This window comes from Eulemur rufifrons, chromosome 15 (genome assembly GCF_041146395.1).
Source record: "Eulemur rufifrons isolate Redbay chromosome 15, OSU_ERuf_1, whole genome shotgun sequence".
Lineage (NCBI taxonomy): Eukaryota > Metazoa > Chordata > Mammalia > Primates > Lemuridae > Eulemur > Eulemur rufifrons.
In genome coordinates this window covers 100,200,326-100,220,012 of record NC_090997.1, presented here as the reverse complement: position 1 = coordinate 100,220,012, position 19,687 = coordinate 100,200,326, and the positions used below count along the sequence as shown (strand labels likewise).

The 19,687-nt window shown below is 39.3% G+C and overlaps 1 protein-coding gene across 3 annotated transcripts in view; it reads right to left on the bottom strand.

Moving 5' to 3' along the window:
* The window catches only part of ARID1B (AT-rich interaction domain 1B), a 399,113-nt gene that overhangs the window by 89,537 nt on the left and 289,889 nt on the right, over positions 1 to 19,687 (bottom strand). For all 3 annotated transcript variants that reach the window (XM_069489032.1, XM_069489033.1, XM_069489034.1), the window contains one exon: positions 936 to 1,025. In XM_069489032.1, coding sequence (XP_069345133.1) covers positions 936 to 1,025 — 90 coding nt within the window. The remainder of the gene's footprint in view (positions 1 to 935; positions 1,026 to 19,687) is intronic.

The following is a 19,687-nucleotide window of genomic DNA, read 5'->3' as shown; positions in this document are numbered from 1 at the left end:
AAGCGGAGTGACACCTCCTGTGGTGTGGGGTGCAGTAGGTGAACCCTGACCCACAGCAAGGGGAAGGGGCTGCCACAGCACCGGGTGGGCAAGAGGTGGGCTTGTCACCTCGCAATATGCCAATCTGGGTTAAAATCACCGCCACCACAACCACCAAGAGCAGCTTTAGTGTTCGAGGGGAGAAAGGGACGGAGAACAACTGAAGGCCTAAGGTCTCTGCTGGGGCAACGGCAAGTGTACTGCAGGGACAGCATGCAGGATGGACTGAAGGTCAGAGCTGGCAGATGTGGGACAAGTTCTGTTAAGAGGCTTCAGGAAAAGTCCACGTTCTACTTTCTGGCTCTGGCATTAGTGAGCTCCTGAGAATGAGAATGTCACACATAACTTCTGTGGTTCTTGGTTTCTGGAGGTGACTGGACTGTATAATCATTCAGGTCTGTTCTGATTCTACGATTTTACAATTTTATAATACAAGATCTTGCTCTGGGTTTAAAATCTTACCACTAAATATCGTGGAACAAGCAGTTGGTCAAAACAGCTAAAAACATACACACATATACACACACTCACCCCCAAAACATAAGCTCTTAACATTTTATTTCATTAGCACTAATATCCAAATCGAATCTTTCATAGTCTTACACAGATCAGATATCAGACTATAGCCATATATAAACTAGGCTTCACGGTGCTATGTGGACATTTATATTCTTTGGGCCTTGAACTGCACTTTGGTAAAACTTCACCCAATCTGCAAGAAAGCATTCTCCCTCCTCTCCAAGTTTGTTGTTAGGGTTCTTGTTTATTTCTTTCATCTGATAAGGAAACACAATGTCCTTTTAAAAACAATTATTTGAAAGGAGATGCACAGGTAAGCAAACTCAGACGATTATATACTCAAAGCACAGCAGTTGAGACATGAATTAGAGACTGACCTCTCTCCTGTGGCATTGGTGACTGGCTCAAGGCAGGATGGGAGCTGGACTCTGATTGGCTCCCAGGTGGCTGAGGTGGCATCTGACTGCCTGTAAAACACAGAAGGGAGAGTGGGGAGGGGGGAACCCTTTGCATTAATACTGCAATCATGCAAAACCAAGACACAGCTACATTTAATTTTTATGTTCACAAAAGGTATGGTCTCATATAGAAAAAGCCATAGTTCAAAGAGTGTAATATTTCATCTTTTTTTTCCTGTAAAACAAAGAGGAAACATGAATAAACACATGTAGCAAAAGATCTGAAGAAAAGTTCAGTTCCCAAACTCAAAGATGAATCAACATGTAGCTGAAATCTCTTGACTCAGCTTCTTCTTTCAACCCATTTAACAAAGTCCGAGATTATTAAGCCAAACTCATCCTTCTGAATCTAAACTAGTTTCCAGGTGGGCAGGCATACAGAGTGGCCGATAATTACGCAACAGCAATAGATTTCTTAAAAAAAATCTTCCCAATTAGTCAATCAGAAATTTTGCATAAACTTAGAAGACCTCCATTAAGAAACATAAAATATACTACTATAAACTGTAGTGTATATGATCACTAAAGGGAATATTATTCTGTATCTCTTTTGATCTTTATTGCAAGTATAGCAATAGTCATCTATTTAATTTCCACTTATTTAATGTTTGTTCAGTTTGTCTTTGAGGTATATTAGCTCCTTGAGACAGGAATCAAGTCTTTTACTCCTTCAATCCCTTCCTTAGTATAACAAATATTTAATAAATCATAACCTGAGACAATTTAAATGAAAAGACACAACTTTATTGGTAAAAGATAATGAGTCACGTGAAGGCAGGAGACAGGATTTTGAAATTTAAAAATTATTGGAGGTGGTTGACAATCTCAACTCACTTTCTGGCTCAGAGCTTTAGACGCATTTCTAAGAGTAAAAATATAATGGAATTAAAAGGGCAGTTGAATATAGCACAATTCTCAAGGCACTAGCTCTCATGACATGAGGACCACACTGTTTTATCGTCTATCCTCCTCTTTTCCTTCAATAAACTGGAAAGACAAATACATACACACACACACACACACACACACACACACGAAGAAAACTGCTGGGCCCTTTGGTTTGGTAGTCATGTGATCATGTTAGATCAAGCTAACTGCTTTGCCCCACAGGCAGGGCCTACTCTCCCATAGTTATGTATATTGCTAAAAAGAATCACAACCCAGTCGGACTAGTGGTGTGTGCCTGTAATCCTAGTACTTTGGGAGGCTGAGGAGGGAGGATTGTTTGAGCCCAGGAGTTTGAGGTTGCAGTGAGCTATGATCATACCACTACACTCCAGTCTGAGCAACAGAGCAAGAGCAAGACCCTGCCTCAAGTAAAAACAAACAAACAAACAAACAAAAAAACCACACAATTGAGTAGAGAAAGAAATTACATCCTGAATCACCACCACTTCATCCGCATGAAAGTTGTGACACACACAACACAAAGCCTGGTGTTTACGATGCAAGACAACTCTCTCGTGTTTCTCTAGGATGGGGTCTGTGTGCCACACGGCCGGGCAGACCAGGGAGGCACAGTCTGGGAGTCTCCCAGGACTGTCACTCCCTAGTAACTCTAACAACGGGTGTATCTGCAACAGCCAGAGAGGCAGGAGTATGATTATCAGTTTAGATAATAGGTATAAATAGTTCGTAAAATAGTACTAACAAATAAATAAATCTCAAATTGTTTTCAGGAGTTTAAGCTTCTTTTACAGAAAAATGTAAAACTTACCTATGTATGTCCAAGTGTTCCTGAGTGTTCAACTGCCACTCTCATTTTCAGATAAAGTGAGAAGCAAACACACGGATTTATAGACACTAAGAAACATGTGCTGTGAAACCACTGGGAGCTGCTTTTACACGAGAGCCATAGCCAGTGGGATAAAAGACCTGGGCAAACAGCACAGACTTTGTTTAACCATCCATGTAGTTTTTAGACATTTGTAGTAAATTAATATTAATACCAAATACTTAAATGTAAAGTAAAAAACACTTAATATTCTGGACCAAAATAATTTCAAGGGTAAATACTGATCCCCAGCTTGGCTACAGATCTACAACAGTTGCTGTGTGTTCACTGCAGGCTCATGTGCTTCCTGTGAAATACCCTCAGGCCTCCAATCTACAGTCCATGTAGAAATTTAAAGCACTCTGCAGCCAAATACAGACTTTTAAAAATGTCACTGGGGAATCAGCCACAGTAAGACAGTAAGTGCTTACATTATAATGATCACTTCTGTATGACAGACTGGATTCATAGACTCATGACAGTAAAAACAAACAGTAATTTTATGTTAACACAGGGCACCGTGGCTTAGACTGTACATGCCCGAGGCACTGCTCTTATATACAATATTTCAAGTAAAAATAAAAAAGGCTGTAAGAAACCCATCCCACGATTCATAAAATACTGCCACAGCCCAGCAGCAAGACTGGCTGTCTGGTGCAATTCTAAGACAGATGTCCATTTAAAGCAATGAGAAAACCCATGTATTAAATTTATCCTGTTAAAGAAACAAACAAGAGCTCTTCCATGATAAAGACAGATTTGGCCAAATCATTTTAAATTCCTCGTTTTCTTTTATCCTCTATCTTTCTATCTATAGTTTCATAACTACTAAGGCATAGTTACTATGATTTAGTAACTATGGTAACTACGGTTACTAAGAAATAACTTCATCCGCCATAAGCACAGGCATAAGCACAGTCACAGAGATGATGACTCAGAACACGCATCTGAGCAACGCAGCACAAAAGACTCGTTAGTGTCCACCGTCCGTGTAGAGAAGGAAATTCAGAGCCCTTTGAACCAACCGAGTTACGTAAATACCTTCAAAACCAAGGACTACATGACATATGTTAGTCACAAGTAAAACCTTTCAAATAAAGTTTGGTAATAATTTTTAAAAAGAGTAACTGTCACGCACACTGAACAAACCAACTTTATGAGAACACTTTAACAGTAAAAGTTTTTAAAGAAGGCCCATGTTCTTCCTTTGTCTGTCTATAATGATGTAAGCACAATAGAAAAAAATACAACTGGAAAAAACTGTACTGCAAATTCTACCATTTTACACTTATGCATTCTCCAATGACTACATACACAATAACGTGTAAAGTTTTGGAGCAGTAAACTAAAAGGAAACGTAAGTTACCTGAATTTCTACTTTTATTGACTTAAAATTCTCAGCCTAAACCTATACAGTTTTTTAAAAAAACTTTTATTTTTAATCAATTTTAGGCTTAGAAAAAAGGTACAATGGAGTTTCCTTACATCTCTAGCCCACCTCCCATGATGTTAACATCTTAAATAACCATAATGTACTTCCCTAGAAGAGAAACTTAACTAAAGACCTTGTTTGAATTCCACTAATTTTTCCACTAACTGTCTTTTTCTGGGATCATCCCACATTGCATTTTGTTATTTCCCCTTAGTTTCCTCCACTCTATGAGTCCCTCAGTCTTTCCTTATATTTTATGACTTGACACTTTTGAATACTGATCAGCTATTTTGTAGAATGTTTCCAAATTTGGTTTGGTCTGTTATTTTTTCATCACTGAAATGAGGTCATGCATTCTGGGAAGTGACCAGGGAAGCGCCATGCCTTCCTCCCCACACTGTCACGGATTCAGACGCTCGTGACTCGTTTCTGGTGAGGTTTACCTTCATTACTTGGTCAAGCTGGTGCCCACCAAGTTCCTCCACTTTAAAGTTACTATTTTCCTCTTTGTAGTTGATGAATATCTTAGGAGAAATATTTGAGACCATGCAAACCCTATGTTACTTTCACCCACTAATCTCAGCATCCGCTGGAAAATCTTGTGTACAACATTGATCAGGGTGGTGCTGGCCAATGGTGATTCTATTCCCTTTCTCCTCCCACATTTCTTAATTGGAATTCTACTATGAGGAAGAGCTAGCTCTTCTTATTTGTTTGTTCCCTAGACTATTTTTTTCTATCCATATGGACCCACTGTGGCAGACACAACCTCAGATGACCTCTGATGAGTAATACCCATGTGTGATCCCCTCCTTTTGATTTTGAGGACAGAACCTGTGATTTGGCTTCTAACCAAAGAACATGACAAAAGTGATGGACTACCACTCCCGTAATTATGTTCTGTTACACAGCAAAGGTGAAGGGAGTTTGCAGATATAATTAAATTCCCTGGCCAGCTGACTTTGAAATAACTAAAAGGGAGATGATCCCATATGGGCCTGACTTTAAAAGAGGGCCCAGGCCTGTAAGGAAGTAAACTTTTATGATGTGAGAACCAGAAGCTTCTAGAACCCAAGGGGCTCATTCCTACAACCACAAGGAAATAAATGTGCCATAATCTGAATGAAACTGGAAGCAGATTCTCCCCTAGTCGAGCCTCCAGATGAGAATGCAGGCTGCCTTTACTCGGGTACCAGCCTTGTGAGATCCCGAGCAAAGGACCCAGCTAAGCTGTGCCTGAACTCTAGGCCATGAGACTGAAATATTAATAATAAAACATGCATTGTTTTAAGCAGCTAAGTTTGCAGCAATTTGTTACACAGTAACAGAAAACTAATAAACTCATGGACATTTATTTTATTCTATGGGTTAAAATCCAACACTGTCATTCTTTTGTTGCTCCAATTGTTCCAGTTTGGGCCATCAGGAGCTCCTGCCAGTTGGTTCTGGTGTTCTGCCAAGCCTCCATCTTATCATTGAGGATTTCCTTATGTTTTAAAACTAGAAGATGCTCCAGGCTCATCTTACATTTTTCGTACCCCAGTCCTGGAATCAACTAATTCTAGAAGCCCTGGTTCATTTTATTAGAGAATGGTGCTCAGAGACTAAGATCTGGGCACCAGGTTGGGTCACAACTACTGGGGTGTTATTGCTCCTAGGACCTCCTGGCAAACATAGACACATGTAGGTGCACTAACCCAGGCATGTACACACATATGCATTTTGATACTCGTTTGTGTGTCTGTAACACTGAGTTTACACAAATATCTTTAATTCCGATTCAAAATTAGAAGGTACATTTTGGCCTTCTCCTTTATAACTTCTCCAAGACTGAGAAATCCAATTTTCACTGCCTTAATCAATTTATTTACATGTTTGATTCTATCATATACAAAGTAATTTTAGAATTATTAACCTATACCTCTGTGAAAAACACAGAGCCATTTATTACTATTTATATTCCATTTTGGGTTCCTGCTACATTCCTATTGGTTTTAAATGTTTTGAATTTGGGGGGGTACATGAAATACTTCTATTGTTCTAAGAGTCAGTTATACAAAAAGATAAGTATAGAAGCGTCACTCCCTCCTCATCCCTGATACCCTACGCCCACATGTCCTTTCTACCCCTTTTCCAACTGCCCTTAGTTTATTATTTATCTTTCCTTTATTTATTCTGCATACATAAGAAGATACTTGTGTATTTTCTTACATGAAGGGTAGCATACCCTGGGTATCTTTTGGGCTTTGCTTTTTTCACTTAACAGCATGTCCTAGAAAGTAATTTCTGTGAGTTTACAACATCTTCCTCATTATTAAAAATAGCTATATAGTACTCCTTTGTGTGAGCTCTCCACCGTTTATTCAGCACTTTTGTACGCACAGGCATTTTGGTTGTTTCCAATCTTTTAGGTATGTATTTTTGTACTGTTTGGGGTCTGTCTTCAGGGTGAATTCTGTGAAGTGGGATTGTTGGTCAAAAGGTTATGTATTTCCAAATTTCCTTCCAGAAACTGTACCAGTCGACACTGCCACAACCAATGTTTGAAGGATCTGTCTGTCTTTATAAGCTCTCTAACAGAAAATGTTGCTGTTTAAAATTTTTTTGCCAGTCTTATACATGAAAATTTATATCTGTGATTTTTGAATTTGCACTTCTCTAATTCTGTTTATGACCATTTCTGCATGTTTGTGAGCCATTTTTATATATTTTTTTGTGAATTGTTTGTTCTCCCACTTTTTAACTTGGGATTTTAGTCCTTTGCCCTGTTTTTTTTAAAACAGTTCTTTATATAGTACGGATATTAACCCTTTGTCTATGGCATAAGCTGTAAGTACTTTCTGCTAGTTTTTCAGTTGTCTTTCAGTTTTATGGTGTCTTTTGTAATGGAATTTTTATTTATTTTTTATTTTTTTTAGAGTCAGGGTCTCATTCTGTCACCAAGGAGTGCAGTGGTGTAATCATAGCTCACTGCAGCCTCGAACTCCTGGGCTCAAGGGATCCTCCTGCCTCAGCCTCCTGAGTAGCTGGGACTAGGGTTCACACCACCACACCTGGCTAATTTTTTGTATTTTTTGTAGGGATGATGTCTCACTATGTTCATTCCACGCTGGTCTCGAAATCCTGGCCTCAAGTGGTCCTCCCAGAGTGCTGGGATTATAGGCGTGAGCTAGTATGCCCTGTCTGTAATGGAATTTTTAAAAAAATGTGGTCAAATTTATTAATCTTTATTTTTATTGTGTCTGGAATTTGAGTCTGTTCTCTATACCAAAGCTAAAAAGGAATTCACCCTAGTTTTCTTCACACTAATGCGAGGGATGGGTCTGATTTTATCTGTTAGCAGTTGGCTCTCCAGTAGTTCCAATGCCATTTATTAAAAACTGCATCCTTAGTCCACTAATTTGAATTATCATTTTTGTCATTTATTAAATTTTCATATATATTTGGTCTAATTGTGGACCTTCCATTCCACTGGTCTATGTGTCTATTTACGTGCCAGCACCATAGTGTGTTTAGTGATGATGCTTTTTTCCATGTTTCACTGTCCCTACTCTCCTCCTACCCCAGATTTTTCAGTGTTTTCTAGGTTTTCTTGTGTGTTCGTCTTTCCATACGAACTTTAGTATCAACTTGTCTAGCTATATAAAATAGCTTACTGATATTTTTACTGGAATTACACTGAAGTTATAAATAAACTCAAGGAGAACTGACGAGTACTGAGCTCACCCTATGGAAGAACAGGGGCCGTCTTTCATTGTGCAAGTCTTTTTAGTGTCTTTCAGGTACAAGAAGGTTCACACATTTTATGTTAAATTTATTACTAATTGTTTAATCTTACTTGTTGCTATTGTCAGTGGGATTTTCTCTACCATTATGTCTTTTAACTGCTTACTGTTTGTGTAGAGAAAGGCTACTACTTTCTGCATGTTAATTTTGTCCTGTTGCTACACTGAATTGGTACACTGTTAATTTGTCATTGGTTCTCTGGAGTTTCCCAGGCATGCTACTATATGTAAACACAGTTTTATTTCTTAGACACCCATTCTTATGCCTTTAATTGGCTTCTCTTGTCTGATTGTATTGGCTGATACCTCTAGTACACTGGTGGGTGGTAGTGGAGACAGTGGTCATCTTGCCTCATTTGTGATCTCAGTGGAAATGCCTCCAGAGGCTCCCTAATACGTAACTGAAAACAAGGTACACGCATTTTACCATATTGAGAAAGTATCTCACAATTGCTATTTCCCTGAGTATTTTTTTATCATGACTGGGTATTAAACTTTGTTAAAGGAGATGATTTTTCCTACTTATATTTTCATGGTATGTAATATTAATGGAGTTAATATTGAACCAACTTTGCTTTCCTGGAATAAATGCCATTTAGTCATGGCACATTATTTTCTAAATGTACTGTTGGATTTTGTTTGCTAATATTTTCTTTAGAATTTTAGGTTCTGAAAGAAATTCTTCTAATTAAAAATAGGTTTTAAGAACAAGATCAAGATAATCACCAAACTAAACATTTTTAGTAACAAAACACTGGGATTTTAGTATGTAACAGAATTAGGAGAAAATTGGTTAATATGTATATTTTTGAAAAATTAGCACACATCCAGTAATGTATAACAGACAAAGGATAGACTGAGACATGAATGTATTGTAGCTTAATATACTTCATAGAGCAAGACAGCAGGGTAGTCAGTACCAACAAGTGCTAAGCTCTGTTTTTTACTGGCAGACATGGTATTAATCCTTCTCACAGTTCTTAATTTACTTCTGTGTCCACTGTTTGCTTCATCTGACTAGAAAGTAAAGTTCCATGAGGATACAGAATTCCGTTTTGTTCCCTGTTATCTTATATCTCCTGAGACAGGCACAGAGTAGGCACTCAATAAACTTATGTTGAGTAAGCAAATGCCAAGCTCAGGCTAATAGTTAATTAGATCTTTATAAGTTATCAGTGATCATGTTTTATATTATCACTCTAGGTGAGGATTAGGCAAACTTTTCTGTAAACTGCCAGACAATCAATATTTTAGGCTTCACAGGCTGTGTATATATATATATTTTTTCCAACTACACAGCCATTGTGGTTCAAAAGTAGCCACAGACAATACATAAACAAAATAGCATAAATAAAACTTTATTTACAAAAACAGGCGGTGGGCTACATTTGGTCTCCAGGCTGTTGTTTGCTGACCCCTGTTCTAAATGATAACATAAATAAGGAAACATTCAGCACCACTCACCTTAAAAGCCAATAAACAGGCCAGACAATGGTAGCTCACACTTGCAATCCCAGCACTTTGGGAGGGTGAGGTGTGAGGATCTCTTGAGGCCAAGAGTTCAAGACCAACCCAGGTAACATAGTGACAATCCATCTCTACAAATAATAAGATTAGTCAGGCATGTGCCTTTAGTCCCAACTACTTGGGAGGCTGAGGCAGACAGATCCCTTGAGCCCAGGAGTTGGAGGCTGTAGTGAGCTATGATTGTGCCACTGCACTTTAGCATGGGTGACAGAGTGAGACCCTGTCTTTAAAAAAAAAATAAAAATAAATCCTTAGCCCTTAATGGACACATAGGTCTAAGACTTAAATAGCAAGTACATTTAGCGGGTAAATTTTTAGATAAATTATTTAAACTTGCAGTTTTATTTTCCCAACTCTTTTAGATCGGACCAAAACAAACAAACAAAACAACTGATCAGATGCAAGCACATAAATTAGACTCTACCATGGTTGTGAGATGGCAAAGAATACACACAAAATGAATAGGATTCCCAAGTTAATCCTTTAATAAGGCTAAAAATTCCCTGGGTTAATTCCTTTCTAAATTACTACAGCCAGCAACTATAGGAACTCAAAAAGAACAAAAACACTAACTCTGAACTACAATCACCTCTGGCAAACAAACCATTCATTCCCTTTTAGATAATACTGTGTTATCTATATAATACTAATAGGCATAGAAATACTCAAATTCCATTTTTCGAAAGTTGTAGTAGCCAGAGAAAAACTATTTCTTCTTTATACACTGTTACAGCTAAAAAGCCCAGTAATCTAAGATGGATTTAATTATCGGAGGTGAAATATTGATATAATTAGTCAATATGAAAAATCTGGAGTCTGAATGACAGAGACTACCTGATTTCAATTTTAGAACCAAAGTCCATCCTTCCAATTTTCTTACATTAGCTGACTTTGGGCAAAAGTAAATAAAGGAGATAAAGAGAGAGCAACATCTGTAATACGTATTTATTTGTCTTGCAAGTTCTCAGATAAATTGGATGGTTACCTTGAATGTACACAATGAGGTTTAAAAAAAAAAGAGTACTTACTATATACAGGGCAATGCCCTACATGATATTCTTCCACTAGAATTCAAAAAGATTAGCTTTTTATAATTAACATGAAACAACATGTTAAGCCATGGAAACCTGGAAAATTTTGTTGGCCAGTCATCTCAATAAGGATCTTTATGATACATGGGGATCAGCAGGTATTTAGTGACAAGTACTTGGGTCCTATTTGTAAATTCCATGAAATTGACTAGGGAAAGACAGACTTTTAGAAAAAGGAAGATTTGTGAATTCATGCAAATTAAATTATCAGGTGTGACTGTTGTTGAATTTTGGGAAGAAATGAACACTTCCAGTCATTTTGTAAATCACTCTACCATGATCAAGTTCCTTGCCTGGAATGGTGCTACAAAATAACTATGTTTTCAGCACTTAGCAACTGAATTATTCCTGAACTCTTCAAGAATTCTTGGTGGTATCATTAACTATAGTGAGAAACCAAAAGAAAATACATTGTAGAAATTAATGCTACCAAATAACAATATATCACAATTAAAACAAACTTTCATCTTGCACATCCCTCCGACTATTAATCAATTCTGCTGCATCTAAATGAAGACACTGGGTTGCTTTATTCTAGTATATCCGCACGGAAATCAGCTCTAAGTAGAATACAGGTCTCCTGCCACACTCTGACTTGGAAGTCAGTTTAATAGTCTGATCACTGATACCCATTAGAGCCCTTTTGGGTAGACACCTTTATACAGAGAACTTGAGGCAGAGAAACTAAAAAGCCTCTTGCAAGACACATGGCAAGTCAAGTCAGAGAATACAAGGCAAAACATAGACTTCTAGACTTTACTATTCAGGTCACTACAATCTTTGATTAAAGATAAGCCAGAACCATAAAACATTTAGATACAGTAGATTCTTAGCATTAAAATAGAACGTTTCAGCGTGGACTAGTGTTTGATTTTACAGAGGCGTGACTTTCAGCGCCGCCCTACTACTCTGGCAGGCACGGGACGTACGCTTACCCTGGCTGACCACTCTGCTGGCCAGCTCCATTCATTTTAGATGTCCTTTCCTACTCCAATAACGCTGATGATGGGAAAAAAAACTGTGTTCCTTTGTGGGAAAAAAACCACCATTAAGTAAAAGACAAAACATTAAGGAAAGTTATCAACTTTGGTAACTTTAGGTGTGAAGGCACGGATAGGAAACAGGTAGCACGACCACAAATGGGACTTGGTTGAAAGCAGAAGCCACATCTAACCCTGGGAATCCTGAGGATGCAGGAGGATCCCCATGAAGGTCAAAGGGACGCCGAACCATATAAACTACCACACTGAAAAGCTGGCATTCTCATCAAAATACACCTTCTTCAATAGCTGTAAAGCTCAGGCATACAATTCAGACTTTTTGGGTATGGAAAATCCACTTGTGGTGGGGAAAGTATGTGTAGGTTTGGACACAACAGCTTACCAGCCTTCACCAGGAAGTCCAGATCCACAGCACTCTGTTACTTATAAGAAAAGTGGCAGGTTCTGAACTTCGCTCACGGAGAGCACCAGACATAAAATGCAGAGCAGTACGGCTCGATGCGCTCTAATCCTTGCTTTGATGTAAGGTAAGAGGCAGGACAAGGGAAACCAAACAGAGCACGCAGTTTATATTTCTCTCCAGGACAAATTAATAAAAACAAAACATAATTTTTCCCCTCTCTTACCCATTCTTATTCCTCAATATTTTTCCTCTTTCTAAGATTCCTTCTTTGTTTGAGAAGCTTAATATTTGGCTGCCTTCTGAAGAAATGGGTATAGTGACAGATGAAAGACTTGTATTCATCGTATAATTCAGAATAAGGGAAAAAATCGACTGCTGTGCATTTAAGATTCTAACAACCTTGCAATTTTGTATAGTCGTTTCCCCCACCCGTTCTTTTGAAGAAATCTGCTTTTATTCTGTTAATAACTAACCACAGTTGCAGCAGCATGGATCCGATTAGCAGTTCTTATGATACAAAGGGGAGAAGAAAAAAAGCTGTGAACAGGGTTGCCAATTTGTCCACCTGGGCCCCCAGGAGAAAGATTAGCTGAGGCGCCTGCCTGCTCCCTTTTTTCCAGTTGATCGCTGCTCTCTGCTGCCTGACAGAGACAGGCCTTTTGAAAGCCGACGCACTTTCCTTTAATAAAAGTTTCACTCACCTCCATCCTCTCTTGTCACAAATGTCTCATTTTGGGTTGCAACACTTTGAGACAACTCTGCCTGCAAACATGGGTAGCTAGCTATGAAAAGTGCCACGCACTGCTGTGCACTCCCTTGGAGTCATCTCGCATCTCAAAGAGAATCATCATGTGCGTGCCTGGTATGCCCTGCAGGTATGAGGACTGCGTGTTCCAGACCAAAAGGAGGTACACATGGTCAGTCCATGGGAATCTGTATCTTGCCTCTGGAATTAAGAGGCAGGAAAAGATGTACAGTTTAGGAATTAAATATTGGAATTTCAGGAAAACAGCACAGAATATATAAAATTAAGACTAACAGATAAAACACTGGTATTACAGGCAACATGGTTTCTACATATTTTCTAGATAGATATGAAATTAAGTGTCAATTTATGTAATACTATCTTCTTAACGGCTTTAAAAATTCATTGCATTTGTAATTATACTAAGTAATAAGAGTTTATTTTCATGATAAAACGTAAGACTTCTAAACCCTTAGTATAAAAACTATGTACTTTTAAAGGTAAAGAGGCAGGAAGCTAAAAGCATTGTACTATCCTGAAAAACAAAACAAAACAAACAAACAAAAAAAAATCCAAGGCTTCTGACTGAAATCTCCAGGATCTAAGGGCCATAGCCAACACTTTATTATTGACATTTAAAGGTAATAAGCACCTGCTTAACTTGCTTTGACATCACAATTCACAGCATGACATACATTTGGGTGTTTAAATAAATGCTTTTTTGAGAGAGAAAAGTTGCATGTGAAACTCTGATCAACCCACCGCCAAACTCTCTCTTAGCAGCACTGGTCTTGGGAGGTCACTGGGCTGAGGCAGATCTCTCCAGCTCCAGGGGAGGACTCGGGTGGCCCTGGCTGGGGAGCAGCAGGACACCCACAGAAACATGCCTTTTAGGAGCAAACCACGGCCAGAGACAGGGCGCGATGTTAACTGCAGAGGGATCGGTGGGCTGTGCCCACGCCATCGAGAGCCTCCGACACAGGGGTTGTTCTGAGGGGGGCCTGACACAGCCGTGGCAACGTGGAGAGGAAGAGGTACATCCTGGACCATGTCCTCAGGTACTCGTCAGTAATTCTTTTATTTGAGATTTTAACTAAATATTCAGCAAGTATTATTTTGAAATGTATTTTTTCCACAAACAGAAACTTTTTTTCTTCTTCAATTCACGTTATTTATGTGTTGTTGAAGCTTTAACTCCAGTCGCTGGCAAATACTTCACCCTTCTGCGTGGATCTAGCCAGTGCTGACGCTGGCTACTCGCAATGGGAATGATACCTGGGCATTGCCAGAACTCTCCCCAGTGGCCAATCTGTCCTTATTTGGCCATTTTCTTTGGAGGTAAGGTTAGTTGTTAATAATAGATATTTACTTAAAAATAATTAAGCAATGAAAAAATTGGATATTAGACAATTACAGAAATTTGCTACAATATTTATGTGGCACAATTTCTGTATATAAGCTAGATCAGAATTGATCAGGGTTCCACATATAAAAGGTTTGGTTTTGGCCGGGCGCGGTGGCTCACGCCTGTAATCCTAGCACTCTGGGAGGCCGAGGTGGGCGGATCGTTTGAGCTCAGGAGTTCGAGACCAGCCTGAGCAAGAGCGAGACCCCACCTCTACTAAAAATAGAAAGAAATTATATGGACAGCTAAAAATATATATAGAAAAAATTAGCCGGGCATGGTGGCGCATCCCTGTAGTCCCAGCTACTCGGGAGGCTGAGACAGGAGGATCACTTGAGCTCAGGAGTTTGAGGTTGCTGTGAGCTAGGCTGACGCCACGGCACTCACTCTAGCCTGGGCAACAGAGTGAGACTCTGTCTCAAAAAAAAAAAAAAAAAAAAAAAAAAAAGAAAAGGTTTGGTTTAGATTAACAAATCTTAGAACCACTATTTCATGTTCTGCTTTTAAAGGTAAAAAAAAGTAAAATAATCTCTTATAGTGGAGGCTCTTTCAGGAGAGAGGGAAAAAGAAGAATCCCATGAAGAGTGAAAATGCAAAGGCTGAAAGATGGCTTCAGGGCCACAGGAGAAGTTATATAAGTAACCAATTTTAGAACTTTCTTGAATTTTTGTTGTTTTTCCATGAGAACTATGAGTTCTTTACTTTGGCCAACGTTTACTGGGTGCTCCCTACAGCTACCAGGTCCTGTCTTGGCACTGGGGATGGAGGAAAGATGCCTCTGCCCTCAAAGGGCTCCATGGCTGGAGGGGTCAGTAAGAACTTTGTGAAGGGAAAAAGCCTTCAGATGGGTCTTGAAGGATAAATAGGAGTTTGCGGGGCCGATAAAGGGTGGAATAGATATCCCAGGCAAAAGGAATTACATGCTATTCTTTAATTCAGCTCTAGGAGCAAAGATCTGACACAAAGTCATGGTCAGTGGTATTGAAGCGGAATTCTGAGCTAGTTCCCTTGTCTACTTCTGGTATGAAGCAATGATGCCACATAAAAAAACTATACATGGAGGTTCAGTTCTCTAAAAATATGATAAATTTTTGCCTTTTTCCAGGCAGAACTCAAATGGTATGATTCTTGGATTTTGTGTGAAATGAACTTACAAAGTGACAACCGTGAATGTAAGGGATTCTATTACTAACTGAATTAGGCCTGAGAATGTATGAGTGTTTTATCAGAAGAATTTTTTTCTGTGGCATTACTTTCAATTGTATCACAACCTAGTTCTAGAAAGGTCAGAAAAAATATGGCAATATGCTGCCCTTAAAAAATGAGCTACTTATCCCTAAATTACTCTATGAGTAATACAGATAGGACTGTAACTGGCAATACTAGCCTCCTTTCAGTTCGTGCCCTGTGGAATACTCTGAGGAACGTGCTAAGCTATACTGGACACAGGAGGTCTCCTCCATATTTTGGAAACATTTCTTCTTCTGTTTCTTTTTCCTGTTCACAGTCTCTAGATTTCTAAGTGCCCTAGGGTTCAGTCCTCAGAAATCATCCCTCAGTATTTCTCAACCTTGGCTGCACATAATAATCACCTGGAGAGCTTTTAAAAGGTACTGATGGAATACCCCATGTCAGACTGATTAGGTCAGCATCTCTGGGGCTGGGCCCAGCATCAGACACTCTCCGTAGCTAATGCTGAGAGCCACTGACCTTCACCCATTCTCCAGGTCAGTAGTAGTTCCCGGACCAGCGGCTTTAGCAACAACTGGGAATTTGTTGGCAATGCAAATTCTTGGGCTCCATCCCACACCCACTGAATCAGAAATCGGTGTGGGGGCCAGTACTCTGTGTTTTCACAGACCTCCAGGTGATTCTGATGCAGGCTATGTGCCTAGGGGATCTCAGCTTGAACCCTAATGCCTCACAAACTTACTTCTCCAGCCAAAATTATCACCCCTGAATCCAGATTTTTATATCCAACTGCCTATTGAAAATCTCCCTTTGGAAACCTAATAGGAATCTCAAATGTAACATATTCAAAACCAAATTCTTGATTCTCCCTTCAAAAACTTGCTCCTTCATCTTCCACTGCACAGAACCACCTGTCCCTACTACTGCTACATGCACACGCAGCCAGGTTTGACCTCTGCTTGGCTCCTGTGGGAGCCCCCAGCCTCCCTGCTCCCACCCTCTCCTGGTGCATTCTCCACTCAGCAGCCAGGAGCCAGCCGGTGCATTCTCCACTCAGGAGCCTTCTAAACCCTAAATTGGATCCTGCCATTCTCAACCTTCCAGTGGTTTCCCACCACACATAAAATAAATTCCTAAATCCCAATCATAACCTACAAAGCCCTATAGAAGCTGGCCCTTAGCTACTCTCTAACCTAAATGCTGACTCATCCTGCCCCATCTCCCCTCCCACGACAGCCAGCGTGTGCTGCGCCCAACACCCCAAGTACAGTGCTGACTCAGCCTTGTACCTTCTCTGCCTGGATGCTGCTTCCCCAGGTGCTCACCTTGCTGGCTCCTGCTCTTCCTTCACTTCTCTTGTTCAAATATCAATTTCTAAGAAATATTTTCCCTAACTAACCATTGCTATCTAAAGTAGTAACTTGATTTTTTTTCCTAACAATACTTGACAATAAAGTATATACTTGTGTATTTCCCATTAGAATTTAAGTTTCAGGAGCTGGGCACAGTGGCTCGTGCCTATGATCCCAGTGGCTTAGGAGGCTAAGGCAGGAGAACTGCTTGGGCCCAGGAGTTCAAGGCGGCAGTGAGCTGTGATCACGCCACTGCACGCCAGCCTGGGCAACAGAGTGGGATCTCATCTCTTAAAGAAAAAAAGAATGTAAGTTTTGTGAGGACAGGGCCCACTGCTGTTCATGTTCAGTGCATTTCCCCCAGTTCCTAGAAACATGCCTACAGCATAGTATATACATTCAGTGCTTTGCTGAGTGAAATGACAGATGAGAATGCTAAAATAAGGAAGGAAGGAAAACGAGCAATGGGGCTAGCTGGCCTTCTGCGGGACATCACCTGATGTATCTGACAGCAAAAGTGCAACATGTTACTTTTCTAAAACCTTCCAATGAAGTAATACATTTCACATCCTCTGCAAGGTCACACTCTTGGCATTCAGCTATATACATGTAATGTAGTTTGCAAGTACAAACTCTTATGTCACTTTCTGTTTCGAAGGGAGAATATCAACATTAACAATTCCTGGTTATACCATTTATAAACATGCAGATGTGGATTATTAAAGATTAATGCATTTTAGGATTGGTGTCGGCATTCCGTTTGTCTCATGCCCAAACCAATTCTGTTCTTCATTAGTCAATGACAAGCCATATCACCCTGTTATGGAAGAGAAATCAAAGGTGCAAGTGTGTGCATTGAGAGTAAGTGATGAAACTGATTAGTAAGAGACCTAACGGCTATAATCAATCAACACATCATAATAATCCTGGCTTCTGAGTTACCAGAAGATTGGGAAATAAACCTAACAGTCTCTGTAAAATGGTTGTTTCTCCCACAACTGTTACTCCCTTTCAGTAATACATCAGAAGTTTGTGAAATCAACTTTAGGAACATCTTGACTAAAAGCACTATTCGTTTTACCACCATTTTCCAAAATGTAGTCAAATGATTTTTGAAACTTTTTCCTCCTAGGCTAAAATTAGTTCATAAAAGCTTTTGTATCCTCCACTCTGAATCCTCATTCCCAGTGAAGGCAGAAAATATAGCAGGTCAATGCCAACAGCATTTCGACAGAGGAAGCACACTGCAGAGTCCAGAAGTGATAATGCTCATTTGAGTACAAATTTAGAGCAGTGACAGTCTGCTCAGCTCAATAAATGGAAGCAAACAATGGACGAGGTGTTTGAAGTGCTTCTTCAGTGAGCAATGCAGAAAAATAACAGAGAAGTGGGCGTGGACTGTTGGATCAGCCACATAAACACATTACTCACTGCTGAGATTACAGAGCAAGAAAAAGGCACACGATATTGCCTTGGTGACACAGGTTTTCCTATATTTTCATATACAGAAGAATAGAGAAAGGGAATGGAAACTGACAGGACAGTTTAAACTGGACTGCATTACTTTTAATTAATAGAGGGAGCAAAACTAAGTGGGAATGTGTATTTTGAAAAATTTCTAATGTTTTATCTCTGAATGTGGGAGAAAGGGGGGAAAAGGCTTAATTTGAAGTTTGTTGGAATGGAAGTTTGTTGGAATGGAAGAATTGAGATCTGTGTTTTGCAAACAAGAAGAAATACTCATTCCCCAACTTTCAGAATACCTGACTTGGGTCGGGAGTGACCTCTGAAGGAGAAGAGTGCTCAGAACTCTGGCCACAGGGCAGCAATGGAGAATCTGCCCTTCAGAAACAGCGCTAAGAACATTCATGACCCCAGTACTGACTTTCTATAATCCGGATCTTGGTCTGAATTTTAAATCAGTATCTTAAAGGGGAGACTCTGTACCATACTACCAATAACTAAGCCATACAGAGCTGCAATCCCATCTCTTGAAGACAAAATATATTATTGCTCTCTTAACTATTACTAACATCATTTGGAAGGGATTGGAAATCAGTTTTGTATAACAGGCAAATATTTTACTTTGTCAGGGAAAAAAACACTGGCTTAAGTTCTCTTTGGTTTGTAGAACTGCTGAATTGGTGTTTTCTGTGCTGCCACAGATTAAAAACATGGATATATCAATGGCATTTTGTGTTTAAAAAAAATTTTTTTTCCTGTGCTGCTTGCCAATAAGCAGCACGCATCTTCCTTGCAACAAGCTGTTGTAGGATTTCTACCTCCAGAGAAGCCAAAAAGGAACATTTGATAGATGTTTTAAAATAAGATTATCAGGTAGGGTGACTGTGCAGTCTTTCAAATAAAAAATGTTTGTTGTTACACAAAATGCCATTTTACAGAGTCTACTCATGTTATCATGAAAGGAAACTGGCTTAAAACAATTCACATAGAGAAATAAACTCTTAATTGTACCCAGAGTTTTATTAAGGACAAATTAAAAAGTGAAAATTTTGTTTATTTAAGATGGGTTAAGGCTTCAGCCCTAAGAAACCAAAACTCCAGGGAAAATGGATTAAATATAAGAGACACTGTTTTGCATCCTCCGTTGCTCATTTTGTAGGTACTAATCTTGACAAATTAGACCAGGAACTATCATTTCCTCTCACTAAAATTCTTCCTGTTCACTCTGGCCTATGACTAACTCCTAACTGCGATTCATTTTTCTCTTTCCCATTATAGCATCCTTCCAAAATCTGATTGTCTGAATGTCAAATTAAGAAAGAAAATTAGTTTTTGACCAGAATATCTTCTTGTTTGTTTCTGTAGCTATATCAGCGCATACAGAAATCTACTGGTTCTCACTTGCTAAAGGGGTAGGACTGGGTGAGCACTTACATGGAAGAGCTCTAAATATACCACAGCCCTGCCCAAAGAGTTATTTTCCATATTTAATCTAACGCGT